The sequence below is a fragment of the Achroia grisella genome, unplaced genomic scaffold (assembly GCF_030625045.1).
Source record: "Achroia grisella isolate CSIRO2021 unplaced genomic scaffold, CSIRO_AGI_Agris_v1 utg780, whole genome shotgun sequence".
Classification (NCBI taxonomy): domain Eukaryota; kingdom Metazoa; phylum Arthropoda; class Insecta; order Lepidoptera; family Pyralidae; genus Achroia; species Achroia grisella.
Genome location: NW_026713020.1, coordinates 1080126 through 1105113, shown reverse-complemented (window position 1 = coordinate 1105113; position 24988 = coordinate 1080126). Strand labels below are relative to the sequence as shown.

Here is a 24988-nt window from a genome sequence, read left to right as displayed (position 1 = left end):
TATTTGTATCTATGAAGTATATTTTTGTATAAAACAAATTACATTATATAGACGAAATTTCATAATTATCGTAATGTATACATATAATATTCTGGTCTGTATTGTATCTAGATAACATGGTAGCAGTTTATATCTAAAGTATATAGCGATAAGGAACAGATTCAGTTATTCATTACTAAGATTTTATGGAAATGAACACGACAATAACATAACTATAACCAAAATGTACTAATGAACGTTATAACAACAAAGCCACGACGATACGAATGCTAACCGCAAGCAAACATAATAGCTGGAATAAATAGACAGAATTGGCGGAATCTCTTAGAGCTTCGCTCGACTGTGACTTTTCGAAACGACTGAGACAAATTTTGAGCTTTATTCTTGGAGACAAACTTATTGTGTGGTGTCAAAGAGCAAAATAATCGCGGTGTGAATAATGAAAAGACAATTTGCGTGGAGTATGCGAGTCCTGAACGCGAGTTCAATGGACGGCAGGGTGCGTGCGAAACGATAACCAGAGCTCGAATAAACTACCATCCCCAGTATATTTTAAGACCATTTGTTTTCTTACTGTTACTTTCGTCGGATGACTCGTGTACCATTGCCAATATTGAAATAGTGATAATTATATAAAGTTAATAACGTATTAGACTAATTATACTTGATGAATATCGTGTCTTTATCTTACCTATGAATATAGTAACTTTTAACTGTATTTTCTTATTTAAAAAAACTTAGACTAAACAGTTTATTCATAACTCCCATAAAGAGTTGTTACCAGTAAAGGAGGAGGAAAAGATTATTAGCAATGGATCTCAGAAATGCCTTAGTCTCTCTGCACTTAATTGGTAAAGTACCTTCCAGCTGATATGCATTAACTTGCCTTTATTATTTTATATTTAACATTTGGTAACGTTGGCATGAATATATCATCTAAATGGATGGCTTGGAATAGCAGGGTGTTGGCGCGCATGCGTCATAAGGCTTCTGCGCCTCTGCCCCGCATCCGGCAGCTTGTCGACGGTAGCCGCACGGGCGGTCGTCGGTCACTCCAACGGCCTACATTCACATCTGACACGATTACAATTCGAATACAAATCGATACCCAACTGATCGACTGAACGAGATCGAATCGTGTCACGTGCCAAAAATACCCAGTGCTCAATAAATAAAAAGAAAATAACAATAATCGACGATCACTTAACAAATACATACTGCCGTGTTAATTACAACGAATGATAGTAAAATAATGTTTCACAGTGATTTCTGGTCGTGAATTATGTTTTTGTATGGATTCAAAACTATAAAGTAGTGAGTGTATTTAATATCGTGGTGTTTGTTTTTCGATGATAATAACGCAGGTATGTTTCTGAATACTACGTAATCCATTATTTAGTTAGAATGCATTTATTTCAAATGTGATTATTATGATACAAAATATTACCGTTAAGAACATCGGTCATGATAATTATTAAGCCTTCTATTACAATGTAAGTAATGTTGTTTTTATTTTACATGTAAGTGTGTATACAAATAAATATTTCTTACATTGTAAATTTATTTTCATGAATCCTAAGTAATGTTTGATCTTATTTGTTTCCTCTGTTTTCATATTTTACCTACGTAACCAATCGTCATGAAATTTAGCACATTATTATATATGTTTACCTTTTTCGTACACTATGTATGATATGATATAGTATACTATTTATAATCACAGTCACTTATGATTACATAGATGAAGTCGCAGGCATATACTATTACCCAGACACTTAACACACACCAAACAGTAGTAATAAATACATGGTAAGACATAAAAAAAGTCTAAAATAAAAGAGAAAATATAGAAATGTAGTCTACAGCTTTGCTACAAAAAGAAGAAGCGATGACTAATAGTGGAATAATCCTAACTAATCCTCTTTTAGAACCTAAAATAATTTTGTAATAGCTACCATCTGGCACCATTTATTGTTAGGTATCATTACAGTTTAACAACATTCCAATACATATAGATACAGGACTACTCTAATCACGCCGATCAGGTGGTTTAAATTACCTATTAGTATTATCTACCTAGCTTTAATTAGACCTAGTTAGCTTTTATAGGTACTTCTATTTAAAGGTATTCTGAAAATGAAGAAGAGATGAATTAACTAATTAAGTAACTCAGTCATCACATAGCGTATGTATATATATATATATATATATATATATATATATATAGACATGTCCGCGTAAAATAGTGACCTTGAGTAAATAATAAAAAATATATATTAATAATCTAACCCAATAAAAAAGTTTCATCGTTCTAGCTTCAAAAATGAAATTTCCATACATAATTCCATACAATTCAATCAACAGCCAAAAACTAAGTTTCAAACTACTATCTTTAAAATGAAGATACTTACATACATACCATACATACATTACATCTCCCCTTTCAACCCCTTATAACCCTTTTTCTTGTTTTTTTTAATGCTACTTATATTAGTGTCATCATGTACCAATGATAAGATGTCGCTATACTGTAACCATTTATGGCTGAGTCCTGTGGCGGTAGGTACTGATATTTTCTCAACAGCCTAAAAAATGGGTTTCAAGTTTCTAGCTTTAAAAAATGACAATACATGCATACGACATTTTAACTCCCCTTTTGACCCTTACAACCCATTTTCGTTAATTATATTTAATCAATACGCAAAAAAATAAGATTGAAGCTTAAACTTTTAAAAAATTCCTCTTTCAGTCTCTTATAACAGCATTAAAAAGTAACCTATGTATCTCAAGATCTAGACTTTAAATTTCATTTAAATCAGTTCAGAAGTTTTGGCTTTTAAGACAGACAGACAGAGTCACTTTCACTTTCATAATATTAGTAAGGTATTTATTAAATAAACTGACCCAAAAAAGCGTAAGAAAAAAGCTTAATCGTTCTAGCTTCAAATATGACGAATTTCCATAAAAACTTTTATCTGCTATTTTATTTTACCCCTTGAATGGTGACAATGTGATATTTACAAATTTAAATGTCATATTTATTTATATTTAATAAACAGTTTAAACATTTCTTTAAATTCTTTTGAAAATTGGTGGTCCAGTTGGCCAATAACATAATAAAATTTTGTTAAATCAAAATAATAGATGTGATATTCTAAATTGCAAACTATCCCTCTACTTGCGCGAACCATATCTCTGATTCTACTGGCCAGAATGGAGAAACGCGTATTCCGAACCTGAATAGCTCGGATGGAACGGTAGATGTTGTTTCTTCCAAGGAAATGTTGTTCATATGTATTGACAACATTTTTAATATTATATGTTGTTTTATTCTTCAAAAATATTAATAATATGTTCTTACGCTCTTGTCCAAGAGCAGGGTCATCAGTTATAGGCTATACCAGGATTATATTTATGTATTTATAAAATAAAATTGCAGAGCAAACGTTTATTCATTTAAATTCATAAGGAGACAACGGATTGACAATAATCAGTTGCGCGTGCAACTGCTTATACAAATGACATATATGTTTATTTATGACATATGAGCGTTAATAAGTCGCATATCTAGTACAATACTGGTGTAATTCAGAAATTAAAAATTTTTGAAAATAGACTTAATAACACAATTATAAAGTAGACTTTCCAAAATATCTAATTTTTTAGTTAAGCCATTATTATAATAAGTGTGTATTCAACCGCATAAAGATAACCTTGCATTACCATTTTCAACCCCTTACAACCCTTTTTTCGCATTAAAAAGTAGCCTATGTCCTTCCTCGGCGTCTAGACTATATGGGTACCAAATTTCATTTAAATCAGTTCAGTAGTTTTGGCGTGAAAGCGAGACAGACAGACATACAGACAGACAGACAGACAGAGTTACTTTCGCATTTATAATATTAAGTAAGGATAAGGATATACAGTGGGTTGCCAAATTAATAGGGACAGTCACATTTTTTATAATTTTTGTTCTTCAAGTGGTCTTGACTACATTTTTAAGTGGTAAAAGTTTTTTGCTGATATGTTTTTATGTTCACCTTGTCTCTATAACTCAAATTCAAAGTGAATTTCAAGTGAGAGATTTTGAAATATATTTTAATGACGGGAGAGACACACAGTCGTTCACACGTGTAAAAGTGAAACACGTAAATTATTCTTTTAAAAAGTTCTTTAGTGGTTTTGTGAAATAATCAATAACTGCAATTAAGTAATATTTTACTATAATTAAAATTAAAATATTTTGGAGCGGATTTTAGAACAATTTTAATTTATTTTTATATTTTCAGCTTTGGCTATGGGTCGAGAGGTAGATTTGACTCGGGTTAAAACCCTTCTCCTACACACAAATCACTCTCAGAGGATGATAGCACAACTGGCCGTATCGAAATCTGCCGTCAATAAAATAAAAATAAATTTAGATCAAAATCAGCCACTTTCGCCCAAAAGAAAAGGCAAATGTGGCAGAAAACGTATCACAACAACACGTTCCGATAGGAAAATTCGAGATATCTGCTTGCAAAACAGAAAGAAAAGTGCTGGATTTTTAACTCAGATAGTACAGGAATCTGGAATACGTGTTTCAAAAAGAACTGTACAGCGAAGGTTGGCAGAGGAAGGCCTGACAGGTCATCGTCCAGTTAAGAAACCCCGATTAACAGAGGCGATGAAAAAGAAAAGGCAGGGCTCGTGAGCACCGCCTGAAAACTGTTGAAGACTGGAATAAGGTCAGTTCTATGGTTAATTTTATTTGTGTTATATAAAATCATATTTACAAAAATTATAAATAGTTTCTATATTTTTTTAGGTATGTTTCTCAGACGAGTCAACTTTTGAAATTCTGGCCAACAAAAGTAACTTCGTGAGGCGGCGCCCAGGCGAGAAATTTCATCCTGATTGCATAGTGGAACGAATTAAACACCCTGTAAAAATAATGGTATGGTCTGTCATCAGCGCAAAAGGAGTTGGGCGCCTCTATATCGTCCAGGGAACCATGAGACAGGACCAATACAAGCAAGTATTAGAAACTCGCCTGTTGCCGCAACTTCAGGAATGGTTCCCGAATGGGGAGAAATTCGTGTTTTCAGCTCCATGTCATAAAGCGAGGAGTGTAACCAAATTTTTGGAAGACCACAACATTCCAGTTTTACCTTGCCAATTCTCCTGATATGAATCCCATAGAAAACTTGTGGGAAATTACCAAGGCGGAAATTGCTAAGAAATCATAACTACCAAAGTAAAACTAATTGAAAAATTAATAAATGTATGGTTTCACAATCCCAAAATAAAAGAAAGTGCTAAACAGTGTATTGAAAGTATGCCGAGGCGGATTCAAGCACTAATAGAAGCAAAAGGAAATGTGACAAAATACTAATAATTTCCCATCATCATTTTTATTATACTTGTTTATATTTTCTAGTTGTTCAAATATTAAATTATTATAGTCTAAATTCATTATAAGATATGTGACTGATATATATATATATATATATATATTATAGACCAATGTTTATATATATATATATATATTTAATGATCTTCTTCAGATTTTGTGTATCTGTATATTAAACAAGGTCCCTGATATTTACTAAATTTAAATTAAAGGTTGAAAAATAATGAAACGTAGATAATTAAGATACATAAACAGATACATACGATTAGATATAGCTTAATTTAAAAATTATTTATTGTTATTCTTCAACTAAATGCTTAGAATTAATTCATATATCTGCGATAGAAAATGAATAAAAACAAAATTATAGATGACTTTCATTACTCAGCGTGACATCATTGAACTTGTACCGTAATAATGGCTTCCCATTAAACAAGACGTAAGCTCCATTGTCACACCAGTTGTATAAAGGTAAAATTAAAATTCTAAATAAAATTTCATCTTCATAAATCCTACTCCATCTGCCCTTTTTTCTAAGTTTGTTTAGTATGAAGCAGCTTGGACGTGTCTTATTAATTCATTTAGCCTAATTTAATTAAAGTTGTCCTTAATATATGTAACTACCGGATTTGTAATTTTCTGCTAGATGCTTTAATTATACAGCGACATGCTACGGATGTATTTATATTAATATTACTTTCTTATATACACGAGTACAATGCATGTCTTATGCAATGTGAAACATAATAACACTTTGAATAGGACAAGCAAGTGAAAATTAACAAAGTTAAGCAATATATTAAACTTTGATGAAACACACAATCGAAAATACAAAATACATTATAAAAAAAATAGTATAAATAAATAAAAACTATTCCCCAAGTATGATATTACCTCTTAAGTTAGTATAACTTAATTTAAATATGTGTACATTTCTTCCCCCAGCTTAGAATTTATAATTTAAGTTAGTTTTAGAAGCCCGCCCCAAGAGGCTGTCAACCCTAACTGGGTTGACAGCCTCTTGGAGCGGGCTTCTGGGATTGTCGGGGCAAAGGGGCTCGCCCCAACCTTCGCCTCCCTAGCAAAAGACCAGTTTCTATCACGGGTCACATGATAACATCATGTCAGTGGAGCTGTTCATGAATATAGGTGACAGTTACTACTTACCACCAATTGAGCCATCAGTTTGTTCACTATTACTACTACAAAGTAGATATGAATGCTGTTGTTCAAATCATTTTGGCAATATTAGTTTCTTGAAAACTTCTACCATCGACACGAGGTTGTACTGTCAACCCGGTATAGAACCAACTTTTTATTGCTAGTTCTCAATCAGTTCTGAAGTTATTTTTAATCTAACAGTAGATTGGATTTATCAGAATATATGTACAAGAATAAAGTATTTTGATTTGATTTGAGATCGTAGCGACTACTTCGGCTAGCCATTTAAAAGCCAATTTGTCTGAATTCAACAGATTGTCTCAACTGAACGGGTATAAAATCGTACATAGCTATAATTTTTTAATATTAATTAAATAAAAAAATAATGTGTTACCTACTTGATATGACAAATTTGTTAATCAGTGCGTAAAACTATTATAGTATAAAAATACATGTTTATTTGATTTAAGTACTTTAATAAACGTACGACTATAAAAAATTTTTGTTGAGTCATATTTGTACATTGTACGTTTGATAAGCATAAAAGATTAATCTATATAATAATATCTAGTAGTTAGTATTATATTACCAAACGAGTTCGTATGTCGTAGAAGTATCTCTCTGGTTTCAAAGAAGGCGAAAGGGCATCTTTCCTCTTGTACAAAAATAACATCTTCATAGTTTTTTATTACCGTGTAATATTTTTACTAAATATTATATTATCTATGGATGTACAATTTTTGCTGTTAGATGGTATTTATGTGATGAATGCTACATTATCTTTAGAAAAAAAATTGTGATAATAGGTTTTACGTGCATATTATTAAATACCAATCGATGAACATTGAGTATTGGTGAGGTAAAAAAAATATATATAATAATATCACCGCTTCTGTTCATATCTCAACAACCAACTAAGATAAACAATGTACAACACAATTGTATAAAAAAGAACTATTGTACATTAAAATTCTATACCAAGCCACTTGCCCAACATATTCTTCTCTTTAAAAATAGGTACTTACGCCCTGTGTATATTTTATTACATAAACAAAAACTAATAAAAAAGAAAATATGTGATTAATTTATGTACCTATTAAGATATTTCACTTTTTATCCATTGCCTTCAATTATAATCGAGGTATATATGCATAGCATCAGATAATAAGATAGCCCTTATACTAAATAAGGTTACTTGGTAAATCGGGATCAAAGAGAACCCAACAAATCAAATACTGGACTTATCGTCATTTAAGTAATCGGTGCCGACCCTTACCTTTAAATGAGATACATGAATTCCATTTACAAAATAAGTAATACACTGATCACATTACTGATACCTAACTTATAGCGTCATGTCCACCACTTGAAACAGAATATTTTTTGTATGAAAGTGGCATTTTATAATTCTTAAACGCAGCGCTCTAAAAACATTGTGTTTATTTTCTCTAAAAACATTGTGTTATATAAAAGGTTTCTCCGTTAAATTAGTTTTCACAATTATTTTAATTCTTTTCATAATTCGTTTAGCTGTGTTGCTATATTGGTTAAAGTGTTTTGTTCTCAAGATATTCTTTAATAATAATGTATAAGTAACATAGTAAACGCTGAATTTGAATATTTGCATGTTATAACATTTATACATATTGACATAAAAATTGTAGTAGTTATTAAAATGACGTACACTTTCAATACGAGATAAAAGAAAAAAAAAAGCAGCTTTGTAACGCGAGACAAACCCTGCGACAATTAAACATGTCCAAAATGTACCGTTACAAATAATCTATCTCAGACATTCGAAATTCAAATTTATATTTTTTCCATGATTGAATTTATAATTAAATAATTTACACTAGGTACATTTCGTTCGATTTTTAAATTATACGGGAGAAGCAAAGAGATACTACTGAAAATTTAAGAAAACTTTTTGATATATTTATATTATACATTTTGTTTGAATATATATTATAAACACAATGTATATTAAAGATCTTAACACTTAACAAATTATTCAATAGAGATTTCTAATTTGTTAGTTTATCCATGTGGACTTATACTGAAATTATAAAATATCAAATGCCAACATATATTCACGAAAAAAATATTAGTTATAAAATGAAACAAAGTAAATTTAATATTCTAATGAAATTTATTTTGTGTTCGTGCTTGGTTTAAACTAATATTTCTAGTCTCAAATACACTGTTTGATATTTTTTTTTACATATTACTAATAAATTGTTAGTGTCACAATGTTCATAATGTGTTTGCATATTATTTACACGTGACCCTATCTAAATACACAATAATAGCTCCGAAACTGCACTGTAAGTGTTACAAGTTACGATATTGCAAAAGTTTTTTCATTGTTCCAGGATGAGAGGAACGAAAGCAATATTTCTCATTTTATTTTTCGGTCACCTATCAGCTCTTCCAGACACCATTCGAATCGGTAAGTGTATACTAACACCTATGTACTAATATTATTAATGTCCTACTCATCTTAAGATTTTTTAAAAATAATTGCATTTTTTCAATGATGACAAACAAACAATCATGTCAATAGTGAAAATGCCTTTAAAATTTATAAAATGTACATGCACCAAAATAACATTTTTTACAATTTTTGTCTGTCTGTCTGTCAGTCTGTTTGTTCCGGCTAATCTCTGAAATGGTTGGACCGATTTTGACGGAAATTTTATTGGCAGGTAGCTTATGTAGTAAAGAGTAACTTAAACTACTTTATTATAGTATATATAGCAGCTTTACTATAGCAGCTAGTATGTAAATAAAATAGAGCATGTTTGCATTTTCGATTTTATATTTATTTCTGCAAACAAAGAACAATAACTTGTGTAGTCAATGAAGGAAGTAATATAATATAAAAGGAATTATTCTCGTCTCTACAATTTTAATGACAGGGTTTTGTTGTTAGAGTTCCTTGACAAAGTTGAATAACAAAAGGTCTGTTCGTTTGTTCAAAATCCTTCATTGTACATCACATAAAGAGAAATTAAATACACACTCGTAGGGACAGAGGCGGACTTATCCCAATTAAAGATGTCTTCCTACCTTGTAAGTTAGTAAAGTAGTCTGTTAGTCTTTCTTTTTATTTAGAATTTGTTTTAATTAAGAAAAGATGGTATCAAATAATAGAAATAGAGATTATGTGACAGTTTCTAACAAACTAGGTACAGTTAAAAAGTGCTTAAGAGAGTACCTAATAAAATGTCAAAGAAATTATTTCGAATAATGACTGACTTCTGAAAGTTCTTTATAAGATTTTCTTTATTTATGTTCTTCACTTGTATGAAAAATTAGTATAATAATTTTGTGACCAATCAACTAGATAATAATCTTTAAGAGGTTTAGATTTCAAAATAACTCAATTTCGATGTGATTGAAGTATACTGACAAACAATTATGAAATATATAACTTCTTCATAATTAACCGACTACACTATAATAGTAATCTGAAAGGAGCATAGTACTGATACATACTGATTTTACAATATTGAAAGTAATAGTGACAGATGCCTAGTGTTGTCACCTTAGGGTTTTAATTTGTCGATCTATCTTTATAAGTGGTAACGTTCTTCCCAACCAGACTTTCAGCAGGAAGCCCGGTATGATTAATGCCTTCTAATGGAATCAGCTTTTAACAGCTTGCCTATTAATGGTGTGTTTTGTTTTCAAATCAACAACTCTGCAGCTTCTTGTCCGATAAGAGTTAATAATACAAACTAATTCGCGACTAATAGCTACAATGATATACATGCTCTATTGTGATAAGATTAATATTCGTATCAGGTGGATTATTCCATCCCGAGGATGATAAGCAAGAAGTCGCTTTTCGATATGCAGTGGAGCGAGTGAATGCAGATAGAGCGGTACTGCCCAGAGCCAAGTTACTTGCGCAAGTTGAGACAATATCGCCTCAAGACAGTTTTCACGCATCCAAACGAGGTATATATTATAAATACATATTATTAACAACTGGCAAATATTTATAATTAACAGGCATTTATAAAGGCGTTATAACATTTTATAGCATCCTCAAAACGTAATATGCACATGTCTTTGAAGTACTTCTGATGGTTCCAATGGTACTTCTGACAGACCAATACAATCAGTCGTACTCACTAAGAGTATGATTGATTACCAATACAATAAGTATTAGTTTATATGTTTCCCACATATGTTGAATGTGTATTTACAAAAATAGGGAATTGTAAAATTCTTATCAGTTGTTTAGTATATATAGAACAAACGTTGTTATAAAAACTGGACTGGCTTTAGGTTCTCTGTTCTAATATGATGATAACTCTTGTAATAGATACACATAATAATAATAATCACCAATGCTTTAGACAGAGCACAAACAATGCAGAGTTTATATCATACTCGTAGGTACTAAACCACTGATGACTTATACATTTTTATTGTAAAGTCATACATAGTGTAAATAAAAAACATGCAGAACAATACAATAAAGCATACTCAAGAATACAAATCATGCAAAGAATCGAACACACGACCATAGGAAGTAAGGCGATGTGCTAAACCGGTTGGCCACCAAGATCGTTAAATATAATTTCAATAATATATCAAAAGTCACTTATTACCCAGCCTGGAAATCTTACAATTCCAATTTAAAATTGGAATTGTTTTGCGTAGTATGTCACCTTTTGCGGAGCGGCGTAGCAGCGATATTCGGACCACAGTCGGCCCCTGCAGCAGCCCACGTGCAGTCTATATGTGACACAATGGAATTACCTCACTTAGAGACCAGATGGGAGTACCGCACGCGACGGGAATCCTGCCTTGTCAACCTATATCCCCATCCAGCCGCTTTAAGTCGAGTAAGTGACGTGACGCCTGCCGGTATTGAATTAGTAAATAATGTTTGGAAATTTTGTGAAGAACGTTACATATAATATTGTTATTAAATTTAAAGATATTTAAGTAAATGTATTTTATTGGTAATATTAAAAATTATATAATTTTACATATTATTTAGATACATTAAATTATATCAATTTACACAAAAACATTTTGTCCAGCAGTGGGACCACATAGGTTAATAACAATAAATATATATATGATAATAGATATGGAATGAAATGGATTTCATTTTCATTCCATATTTTCATACTAATATCTGAAAATCTATCTTTTCACTATTAAACGGTGGTACATATGTAAATAGAATTTGAGGTGAAGATACATAATTTACCTCAAAATTAAACCGGAAAGGACAGGAATACGTGATGAAATTTTGCGTAATCGAAATTGTGAGTTGTTATAAACGTTAGTTATTATATAACTAATTTTGTAATAGGAATATCTTAAGGATATTAGCTAAGTTACTTCGCTGCTTCGCTTTACAAACCAAATCACTTACACGAGCCAGTGTGCGTTTTTTTTTAATTATTCATTTAACATACATATACAAAATTATTTCATGTTTGTATTTTGTCTTTTAACTATTTGATTACAAAATATTCAGTATTTATTTACAATGTTAAATATTATTTAAAAAATATATATATTTTAGGCATACGTCGATCTCGTTAGAGCCTGGGGTTGGAAATCATTTACAATAGTCTATGAGAACAGTGATGGCTTGGTTCGTCTTCAAGAATTGCTCAAAGCTCACGGTCCCTCGGAATTGCCTGTTGCTGTTAGACAATTGCCCGATTCACACGACTACAGGTCAGACTATAAAATCTAACTTAATTCATGTTGTGTTTTATATCGGTGATTATAAAGTTAAAAATCTTTGCAGGCCGTTGTTGAAACAAATAAAAAATTCTGCTGAGTCACATATTGTATTAGATTGCACTACAGAGAGGATCAGGGATGTTCTGCAGCAGGCTCAACAGATTGGCATGATGTCCGATTACCATAGCTACCTTATAACATCACTAGTAAGAAAACTCTATGAAACTTCAATACAAATTATGATTGTAATGCATATAGCCTTAAATGTTTAATTTTTACCATACAGGACCTTCATAGTGTAGATTTAGAGGAATTTAAATATGGTGGAACGAATATAACGGCATTAAGATTACTCGATCCCGAAAGAAGTGATGTCCAAAAAGTTATAAGGGATTGGGTTTACGATGAAGCGAGAAAAGGGCGAAAATTACAACTAGGTCATACTTCATCAAAGGTAACATAATGAGAGATATATTTACATAGGGTAACTTACTGGTTTTGTGTACATTTTATAAGTCAATATTGATACTAAATGTTTTGTTTGCAGGAGAATATGACCTTTATTAAGGTGAGAGTAATTCATATTTATCATATTTAATTAGTGTTAATTATATTGTGAGCTAATGAAGATTACACAATATTATATTTAAGCTTAATTTTTTTAACAGCTATCTAATTTTGATTACTCTTGGTATTAACCTAGCAAAAATGTTTATAAAATAATTATTATGTTATGTTTTTTGTATGTCATTACCTTATAAACATATGGTATTTCTTTAATTATTTTTGACAGACGGAAACAGCTCTCATGTATGATGCAGTACATCTTTTTGCAAAAGCTTTACACGATCTAGATACATCACAGCAAATTGATGTGAGACCTTTGTCGTGCGAAGCAGAAGACACATGGCCACATGGTTACAGTCTTATCAATTACATGAAAATTGTAAGTAAATATGAAAATCATGTAATGTAAGAAGACGTATGAGAAAATCTATTATTAGTGGACTATATTGTTAAAATTTCTTTTTGCTTGCACATACATAATGTTTATGCGCGCTAACTCAGAAACGGTATCGGTGTTTTCACTAGTATATTGTAGTAAACATAAGTTAAAATTTACTGTTTGTTTTATTTTAATTGGTTTACCAATAATAAAATTATACGGATACGAAATCAGGGCTCATTTAGTAGGTATAGTAATGAATATCAAAACAATAAAGACATTGTTTTGGATGAACAAAGCGTTCGCTGAGGAGAATTAGCAGAAGTGAGTTGATGGATTAAGAGCCGGTATTGTTGGACCAACTTAAAATCTCTCCTTATTTGTGTTTCCTATAAATCATTGAATCTTATTCTATTGGTATATATGTGCTTAATTAAACATTTTTAATACTTTACCTTATAACTAACTTACACACCTTTAATTAATATACATTAGTTGAGAGAATGAATTATATCAATTTATTGATCAAAGCTTGCTTATTTATCAACAAAGTAAACTTTAATACTCACCTTACTAATTTTGATGAACAGGTTGAAATGAAAGGCTTAACTGGAGTTATAAAGTTTGACCATCAAGGATTTCGAAGCGATTTCACTCTAGATATAATTGAACTGACAAGGGACGGTCTTCAAAAGGCAGGAACTTGGAACTCCTCCGAGGGAGTCAATTATACAAGATCATATGGGGAGAACCAAAAGCAAATAGTGGAGATACTACAAAATAAAACGCTTATTGTTACTACAATTTTGGTAAGATCGCACAAACGTTACACAAAATACTCACTGCAATTCTGCAATGATGTAATTTAGGATTTTATACATGCACATTATTATTATTAATTATGAAGTGTCTTTTGATATAAGGCAATCAATGATAGAAAGCAATATAAGGACCTACTCTTTAATATGTTTGAGTGTAAATATATGAGTCCATTATTATGTATTGAATATTAATTATATATTCTTCTATCTTACTAGCTGTCCCGGCAAACGTTGTTTTGCCTTAAAATAAAAAAAAAAATTAGGGGTGGACTACCCTTAACATTTAGGGGGATGAAAAATAAATGTTGGAGATTTTCAGACTCAATACGCTCACAAAATTTCATGAGAATCGGTCAAGCCGTTTCGGAGGAGTATGGGAACGAAAACTGTGATTTTATGTATATATAAGATTTATCTATCTTAATATATATTCATTTTCATAATATAATATTGATGTTTACCTAATTGAAAATAGTAAACGGGAATCAACAAGAAACTTTTGAAATTTTCATGAAATTTGATCTCAAAGTTTTCCCTTCTATGTTGTATATAAGGAAATCACTAAGGCCTCGATGTTTTTTATCCAATATTTATTATATAAAGTTAATCTATTAGCTTAAATCACATGCCTTTTAATTGTGAGTATCTTTAAATTTAATTCCTTAGAGTGCACCATATTGTATGAGAAAAGAGGCGAGCGAGCGGCTAACAGGGAACGCACAATTCGAGGGGTACGCCATTGATCTCATTCACGAGATATCTAAAATTCTGGGCTTCAATTACACATTCAAGTTGGCGCCTGACGGTCGATACGGTTCCTACAACCGTGAGACTAAAGAGTGGGACGGAATGATAAGAGAATTGCTGGAACAACGTGCCGATGTTGCTATCGCCGATCTTACTATTACATACGACAGGTAAACTTGTAATCAGTGTATTATGTTTAATAACACGCTACCTACATAATTGTAGCATGAGTATCATAGAAACTTTACATTTAAAAATAATATTCAGTTTCGAACTCAATTATTTAAAATAGTAGATCTATTACAGAATGGTACATTTTTAGTAATTTAAGTTTTTCTAAAAATAAACATCTGTTACTAAACTTAATTCTCAAATTTCTTTTGTCACCTATATTGTGATCGAAACCGGTATTTTTAAATGTTCTGGATACATTATAATATATATAATAATTAATCGAAGACGATTATTGATTTGTAGTAACGACATATTAAAATGTGTGTTATAATCTATATTATAAAATGGGCCTTATAATGTTAAGATATTAATTCATACTTACTACTTCTATTGATTTCACAATTTGCGGTTAACACTATTTACTCTAGTAAGAGCATTAAATCTAATTTATGTGATTCCCTAGGGAGCAAGTGGTCGACTTCACGATGCCGTTCATGAATCTCGGCATCTCAGTGCTATACCGCAAGCCCATTAAACAACCGCCGAACTTGTTCTCCTTCCTCTCACCCCTCTCTCTAGATGTCTGGATTTATATGGCTACAGCGTATTTGGGTGTCTCCGTTCTACTTTTTATACTTGCCAGGTATGTGTACACTTATTTGCATCCAAAAAATTTAGAAAAAATACAAATTACCCATTTTAGTATATATCATCTTATTGTAAAGCGGAATTTTATACATTGCCGCATTTTGGATCGCGTAGTACTACAGCCTATAAGATTAACTAATCTGTAAAATTACATAAGCATAGTTTGATGTAGATTAAATGGACATAAAAATAACCATTTTAATATGCAGACAAAGAATATATCGGAATTTATTAAAACACGGACCAGATTTTATTTAAGTACCCAGACAGGAAAAATCTATCAGTAAAATTTCAAATAAAAATCCGTCAGAATAAGAATACCTGTGTTCTCTGATAATCCCAAAAATAGAAGACGCAAGATTACAGTAACAAATATACATGCTTATAATTGCGAAATTCATCATTTAATAGGTTCACACCGTACGAATGGCACCAATCCCATTCATCAGACGGCGAGAAAATGGAAAACATTTTCTCTTTGGCCAATTGTTTGTGGTTTGCCATCGGATCTCTTATGCAACAAAGCTGTGACTTTTTGCCCAAGTAAGCCCCCCAAAAAACATCTACGTATATATAAGCAACATTAGAAACACACTCTTCGGAGTGTGTTTTTAATGTCGCTCGATTTAGTGACCTCAGCGAACTCGACGTGAAGAACTATTAGAAAAAGGTGTCCATCTTGAGTCTTTATGAATGTCAGTATCACTCGTACATTCAACTAATTTCAGTACTTTCAAGCAAAATTATATATTTGCCTAATATGTAGTTAAAACTTCTTTTAAACTTGCACTAAAAATGTTTAAAACGTGATGAAATTTAAGTAAGTACATGTCTATTCATGGTATATCAACAGCTCATTAAGATAAAATTAACAAATACCGATTTTAAATAATGCAATGTTTACATAACAAATATACACAAGACAATATCTTCTCTATCTAATTACATAGACCATGTCAAAGTGTACGTAATGAACTTGATACTCCAAAAACAATACCACTTTATACATTTACAATAATGTCAACGTTGCTAGGACAACGCGCTAAAAGCGCATTTGCCTGGCGGCGGTGGGCACCGCTTAGTCAGAATAAATACATTAACTATTGATATAGAAAAAGGAAATCACAGCAAGTCCTTGTGTATTCCTAAATATGAACTTGAACCATGGATCACATGAAATATTTCGAGATTCAATAAAATTTCATGGACATATGCAAAGGTTCGTTATGACATGTGACAGACAGTATTTGGGCGCAGGTTCAGTCCGTACGAGTGGGACAGCCCCAGGAACTGTTTAGACGAGCCGCCGGTGTTGGAGAATCAGTTCACTCTGTTGAACTCGCTGTGGTTCACTATTGGATCCTTGATGCAGCAAGGTTCGGATATCGCACCGAAGTAAGTCCCATCCCTAAAACCAACCGACGGCTACAATTCCAGTTTCCTCGGCATTAATTATTCTGCAATAAATCAACCAATCCTAAACTTTGAAGATCGACCCTAACCACTGGTCAGAATTGACTCGCTGATAACTACAGCAAGGAAATGTAGCCTTCAGTTGCAAATCTTGGATAAAGGGAGTTCCTCTTTCACTAATTAGTTTCAAAGCGACCACAGTCCTTTGTGAATTTCAAGCATCGGTAGTCGTCTAGAGCGTCCAATTTAAACAGCGACGCGTCGACAATTTCAACTGGCTTTGTTTTCCACTATAGTTCGTAAAGACTTTGTAATTTAGTTGCTAATTGAACAACTAGTTGGAATAATGTTTCTGACATTATGCACCTGATACCTCTATAGCTTGTGTAGTATCCGTAGCTTGCTGCATCAAAATTTTGACGTTAATTTAGTATGTCAGTTACAGAGATTGATATCACAAATTAAACTATTTAAATACAATAATATAAACTATTTAAAGATATCATTTGTAACGTCAATCTCTGTAGATATATTTAGACTATATTCTTAAGTTAAATATAATTAATTAAGTTATTCTATAATATAATATGACTTATGATAAGTTAAAAATTAAAGATAAAAAAACATATATCGTTATTAATATTTACTTAAAAAATTTTGTAGTTTAATAAATTTTCTGGGCATGATGATTTTATCAAGTTCTTGATTAAATATTAATATGTATACTCAAGTTTGTGAATAATAATTTTAATTTCTAATAATGTAAATATAATTTTATGAATATTAATAATATTTCATTGGTATTCTTCATCAAATAGAGCAGTATCAACCCGTATGGTAGCAGGGATGTGGTGGTTCTTCACATTAATCATGATATCATCATACACCGCCAATTTGGCAGCATTCCTGACTGTTGAACGAATGGATTCTCCCATTGAAAGCGCCGAAGACCTGGCCAAACAGACTAAGATCAAGTATGGAGCTCTAAAGGGAGGATCTACAGCTGCTTTCTTTAGGGTAAACTATAATTTTTCTCTTATACCCAATTTTTGAAGTACTTCAAAAAGAAGAAGTAATTTATCATTTCATTCGTTGCTAATTAAATATTGATTTTAATTATTATTTTAGTCGAAACGAACAAAACATTTGCCTGATGGTCATCTACCTCAAAATTGTAAAAAAATATTTTAAAATATGTAATTCATTTTGTCAGTTATTTTATCTTACTAATATTATAAAGGCGAAAGTTTTTTAGTCTGAATGGATGAGTGGATGTTTATTACCCTTTCACACAAAAACCACTAAACGGATTTTAATAAATCTTTGCTAATACCACAGATAACATAATATTACATACTAATACATACACATCAGAATAACTCATAGGCTACAAATTTAAAGCGGGTGAAATCACGGACTCATCTCGTATCTTATATACTTTTACTAGTCGATTTTTGTGATATTGAAATAGTAAAAAGACGGTAGTCACCTATTGTAGCGCATATAAGATGTCTTACCTCCATTTACATAGCAAGTATGATTTCTTATGAATATTGCTCGTAATACGTATACGTAATATTTATTTTATCTTTTATTACATTTTTGTACAAATTTTATTACAAAATTACATACACGCAAATAAATATCGAATCGAGAACTTCCTCTTTCACAGTATGTTTTCTTTCATGGATAACAAACAAAAAATAACGTAACATCAGTAATTTATTTATATAAACAATCAATGAATTATTTACTCTATTACCTCGTTTCTTCTCGTCGTTATTTTGTTTATAAATTAATATTTACATATTATTAAGACATTAATACAAAAATATGTTTGCCCAAACAGGACTCGAACTTTTCCACGTACCAACGAATGTGGTCGTTTATGGAATCGGCCCGGCCCACTGTCTTCACAAGTAGCAATAAGGAAGGGGAGGAGAGGGTGATGAGGGGCAAGGGCTCTTATGCGTACTTGATGGAGTCTACCACTATTGAGTACGTGGTCGAGAGGAATTGCGACCTAACGCAAGTGGGCGGGATGCTCGACTCGAAGGGATACGGAATAGCTATGCCACCTAGTGAGATTCTTATTTTGTATTTCTTAAATAATTGTATCCAAACTTGAGTAGATTATTTTATTTTTGTAAGTATCATATATATAATAGATAGTTTGAAATGGTATTTACTAAAATCACTAGTACTTTTAACAATACACTTACAAGAGTACAATAATTATGGTTATTCATATTTACAGACTAGTACTATAAATTCGAACAGTATCTGATAGAAAGCTATCTAACTAAAAAAGAAGACCAAATTGCTAATAATAACGGGTATACTTATATTTTATTGATGACAAGTAAATATATCACAACAATCACATAAGTAGGTATAGTCAACTTATTATTAATACTATAAATGAGAAAGAGTTTCTTAGGTTCTTTTTACCTTTTTGATAGGACGAATTCCGATTAAATACGGCAAAATAGATTGTAAATTGACCTTCTTCTATTATAAAATATATATATATACAAACGAAGTTAGTTATTATACATTTCTCAATATACTCCAAGGGTCAGACAGTAATTATGATGATTTTAGATTCGCCATATCGCACAGCCATAAGCGGAGCCGTCCTCAAGCTACAGGAGGAAGGAAAGTTGCACATCTTGAAAACTAAATGGTGGAAGGAAAAACGTGGAGGAGGATCCTGTAGAGTAAGTACAAAGTCCTTTTATCCATTAGTAATATATTTAGTAATTATGTAATAAACTATAGTAATACTAATAACTAACAATATAATAGTAATAAACTATGACCTACTATATTAAATTCTTTAATTCAATACTTCAATCTAACAACTCTTATAATACTGTTTCTATATTCACTAATATGCGTACAACCGACCCAGCAGTAAGAATTGACTTCTCGATGAATCAAACACAAAAGTAATAAAGAATTTTATTCCAAGAGTAGGTAATCGATCTGAAATCCGATGTCGAGGCAAATATCTCCCGCTATTTGTATCTTTTACAATGATCGGATAAAATGGGAAAGGCATCAACTATACAATTCAGAATGATCTTCAGATTTTTGAATAGGAGATATATACAAAATACAAGGTTCAAATACATCGTATATAAAGACAAATATAATTAAGTGAATATATTTGCAGTCATTCGTAGTACTTGTTGAATAGTATATCCATCATAGTTAAATATGAGTCAATACATTTTTATATGTATTCGTTACAATAAAGAACATAATGGTAATTGAAGTCGTGAGCTATAACGTCGCTTTGTATAATCAACATGGTAAGGGTTTTATTTAGAGCTTTCCTTCTCTTACACTGCTAGGTATATTAATGTGTTTTATTCCTCTAGTCGTTTCTAACAATATCATGGCAATTAAGAACGAAAGAAGTAGCGACACGTGTACGCATCTCATAATATTTTTTTACAATATGTTATAAAGCATACTGAAATTGACATATGTACACAGGACGAGACATCGAAATCGTCGTCGACGGCTAATGAGCTTGGCCTTGCAAACGTGGGCGGTGTATTTGTTGTGCTGATGGGTGGTATGGGAGTTGCTTGTGTTATCGCTGTTTGCGAATTCGTCTGGAAGTCTCGCAAGGTTGCTGTGGATGAACGGGTGAGCTTAGATTTAGGACACATGACCTGAACATAAATATATTTACGAGTAGAACTATAAGAGTCAAAAACAAGAGCTACACAAAAGAATTAGGTAGACTAAATAACAGCAGAAGCAGCAAATAAACATTGGTCGCTACTACAGTTGAGTAACATACACATAATATTCTATGCCGTCTCTTACATATAAACATTCATTTTCTCGAAACATTACATGAATGTTAGAAGAATAGGGATTATGTATAAACGTAGAATACCTGTAAGTTTTTTTTTTAAATTACTCAGCATTATATTTTATGAGTACAAAAATAATATAAACTAACTTTAAAAGAATAGGATTTCAAAAATATTTTACACTTTATTTATGTCTTATCTAGCTGTACTTGTGTTTTTAGAGCAGGATATATAAATCTCAATTAATTTATAAGTTATCCAGCTTTAATTCTGTGAATGTAACCCATTATGAACACACAATTACAGTTATATATTATATTCAGTTATAAATATTACTGGTTATGTGACTTAAAGGTTTTAGCATATTTATGCAACAGCTTTTCTTTTCTTGAAAATCAATCATTAATGTTAGATACGTATACAATCAAATACAGTAATAGAAAAAGTATGTAGAGTAGATCAACTAAAATCTTAAACATAGATATTACATATGTACTTATTCTCTATGTACATTCATAACCTAGACTTTTATTTAGACGTATTAACTACATCTACATGTATTCACCCTAATAAATGTTTTATAACCATGCTCGTTTTTCGTGACAATTGTTTCGACTTCATCTGGAAGTTAATTGTCGCGAAAATATATTAAGTTCTTTAAATTTCCGTTATATAATATTAGTGCAAAATTAACACAAATTATAAAGATATTAAATATACACGTCATGTCTTCGTATGACGCCCTCATATAAACGATTATCTCTGTGTCACTTTACTAAACTTTCTGTTATACAATATTTTTTTATTCTGTCATTCCTGTCATCCCACACATCTGTCTTAACATTCACATGTTGTCGTATTTTATCCGTCGCTTGCAGAAAGGAACAATAAAATAACTTCAGTAACATTCACTTCATTGTTGAAAGAAAAAATATTTTCTTCTGAAAAAATCGTATATGTAAATATGAATATTTCGTACCATTAAGAACATGAACACATGAAACTATATACATATTATTTGTTAAATCACAAACTTATATAATTTTACCATAGAATATTATAACAATAAAAATGAAAACTGCTTTTTAAGTTATTCTGTTTTTACACTTGTAAACTCCAAAGAAAATAACATTCAGTACGACATAAAAGAATTTTTCTTTTTTAATAACGTGTGATTTTTTTTTATCGATATTGAAAACAAAGTTAATCCTGGACCCTGCCGTCCGAGTCGGCTGTCGATGTCATGCTATTTATATCCAATTTTATTCGAGGCAATACGCCGATAAACGAATACAATTTTCGTATTCACACCCCCTTCGATTGTTTTCCATTAGTTTCTGATTGTTTAACAAAAATTTCATTTTGTTCTAGGTTTATTTTTAAAACATTGGTAAATATTATTCTTTTATTATGGACGTGTTCTTGTAATTGTAATTTATAGATTCAGAGCAAAGTATAAACATCACATATTCATAATCTTAGTAAAGCTAGAACAAATAATTGTGTACTATTTTATGTAGGATTCATTACACATTTATTACATATATATTATATTTAGATTTACTTGTTATTTCTGAGTATTACTCAAATGTATTGCTATATATAGTTTTGGTAGTTTTAGTATGCAAAATATTAATAGGATAATTTCTGGTATAGTATTGATGTAGTAATAAATGTTTAATTGTTTTACTGCTGCGATACAGAAGGAAGAGGTACGTTTTTTTTAATACAAATATGCAAGCATTCTTATATATTCTACCTTATGAACTTTCTCCAATCAGGCTTCACTTTGCTCGGAAATGGCATCAGAGCTACGTTCTGCACTGAAATGCCCAAGCGGCGCGGGTAGCGGAGGCAACTCGGGAGGTACGCGGGAAGGGGCCGGCTCCCCCTACCTGCACTATGGCTTTAGCACCAAGAGTCAGCTCCACTAGCGCCCAGACCCTGCCTCCTCGCCCCCCAGCGATGTGTAGGCAATATGAACATTGATTGTGTACTTCGATCATTATCACTTACAAACTAATACGTGACGTGAATTAAAAATGCTGACGAGGACTTTAATATGCAAATTTATAATGTACATAATTCATATCTTATTGAAAACAAAATGATGACGTTGTTGTGAAGTAAGGTATTTAATAGTTTAAGATATTGCGTTGTGCCAATGCGAATAAATGTTTCTAATTGTTAATCTGTAATATATTAAGTTTACGAAATACTGTAAAAAAATTAATTACTATTTAAAATATGTGACAAAATCGCAATTTAGATAACAAATACATCAGTCTTAGATTTTACTGCTCACTCACGGTCAGATCTATGACTAATTTAAAACTGAGTGTGTAAAGTAACAACGTGATATATCACCATTATTTAAATTAAATAAATAATAATTTTTACAATTGAGCCTAAATTAGTAAAACCTATTGTATATGACTATACCAATCTATTACATTGAATAATTGTCGTATAAACATTTTTAAAGTAGTAAATGTAATAATATTTAGAGTACCTATTGGTGTTTTATATATTAATTCAAATAAAATTAAAACTTTTCATGTAGCTATTAAAGTTAACGATATACGTGTAACATATTGAATGTTTAATTAAATACATTCTTTGCGAAAATAAGTATGTAAATAAAACTTCTACATGTGAATCTTTTACCGCCATTTGTATCTACGACTATAATTTAGTTGAATTAAATATAATTATTACTTATGTAAAACTGTTATATCTTTGAAATATAATGACGTTTTTATAGTTGTAATGAAAATAATTTAAATATCATTCTTTTCTGATTAACTAATTGTTAATTCATTATAGTCTTAATTCTTATTTCAGTCATTAATATAATTTAAAAGGAATATTATTGAATAACTTTAAAATTGGAAGCTCTAATTGATGGCAGCTCAAATTGTGCCAAAGATCTAACCTTATTAGGTATATTTTGTAAGTTCACCTTTCAAAGCTGAATTTAAAGAAATAAATTGTTTTAATAAAATATTTCTTTGTTTCCTTTGGTCTTGCAGTTCTCCTGCTTACTCATAATGTCCTTTTTTAAGTAACGGAAAGAAATAGGAAACTGACTTTAGATACGCGTGAATACAATTATTGAAAATATATTTATGCAATAATTATATTCTCACATATATAGATAAAGTAGCGTGCTTTGGGACAGACCTATGTCCAGCAGTGGCCTGCAATGGCCTGATGATGATGGTAATAGACAAGCTTTCGATATATTTCTTCTTATTCCGTATTAGCTATATGTATTTTTATTTGCTAGGTAGAGTTACAATTTAACATAATAGATATCTCCTTAAACAAGAACGAGAAAAAACATTTTTTATTTGTTATTTAATCTGAAACAACTCCTTTATTTCGATTTAAATAAGATAAAAATGCCTAAACATACCAGACCTCACCCTACCTCTAAACATATGATAAACCAATAAGGTAAAACATAAGTTGAGATTGTACTCTTATTTAAAAGAAATTTGGGGATAACATAAAGATAGTAATAAAATATAAATAAGGTTTGCAAGAAATAAATGAGTTAACCTTACTTCATGACTGTTTTACAACTTTTATACGACCCTCGCCTGGTGCCTATACATTATGACCAGTCGATGTTTGTATAGGTTAGGAGTCATAAAAGCTAACACCTATCAAAGCACCTGTACGTTGTCAGAATTTAAATTCATTTTCTACTTGATTATTATATTACATAAAACAGAAAGCAAACAATGGTTAAAAACATATTCAAATTTATGTAAATTGATCTTTTATGTTTAGCTTCACTCGGCTCAAATAGGTGTGAAAAGCGGTTTCGAGTCCCTTCAAATAGTGCTGTTGGAAGTTTAACACAAAAGTAGAAAAACAGATATAACATAGGTATTATTTAAAGTAGCACACAAGTTTATGGAGCATCAGAGTTTATATCATTTTAATATGATGGTAACTAGCACCCGTCACCTATATTAAGAACACCATGTACATCTCGTTATTATGTAATGTTGGTATCATGCATTTCTATTGCAGATGACTAAAATATTATGCTTTTTAACCTGTAATTTCTCTGCTATATGTCGTCCCCCGTGCTTTACAGCTGGTTGAAATCGTGATATAG

At 31.0% G+C, this 24988-nt stretch overlaps 1 protein-coding gene across 5 annotated transcripts; it reads left to right on the top strand.

Annotated features, from left to right (window-relative positions):
• The first annotated feature begins 1032 nt into the window (after positions 1-1032).
• On the top strand, positions 1033-23807 carry LOC131851067 (glutamate receptor ionotropic, kainate 2). 5 transcript variants are annotated; one of them, XM_059201490.1, is made up of 20 exons: positions 1033-1364; positions 8926-9002; positions 10361-10516; positions 11228-11412; positions 12108-12265; positions 12339-12480; positions 12561-12728; positions 12822-12842; positions 13068-13220; positions 13811-14029; positions 14708-14958; positions 15426-15605; positions 16022-16153; positions 16868-17005; positions 17842-18040; positions 18873-19104; positions 19628-19743; positions 20528-20683; positions 22228-22246; positions 22638-22714. In XM_059201490.1, exons 2-19 carry the CDS (start codon positions 8927-8929, stop codon positions 22237-22239), a joined length of 2694 nt encoding a protein of 897 aa, XP_059057473.1. In that variant the 5' UTR covers positions 1033-1364; position 8926; the 3' UTR covers positions 22240-22246; positions 22638-22714. The 5 variants fall into 5 exon arrangements, with proteins under 5 accessions (XP_059057473.1, XP_059057469.1, XP_059057470.1 ...); XM_059201486.1 differs by lacking the exon at positions 22228-22246 and having other exon boundaries at positions 22638-23807; XM_059201487.1 differs by lacking the exons at positions 22228-22246; positions 22638-22714 and adding an exon at positions 22560-22635.
• The last annotated feature ends 1181 nt before the right edge of the window (positions 23808-24988 follow it).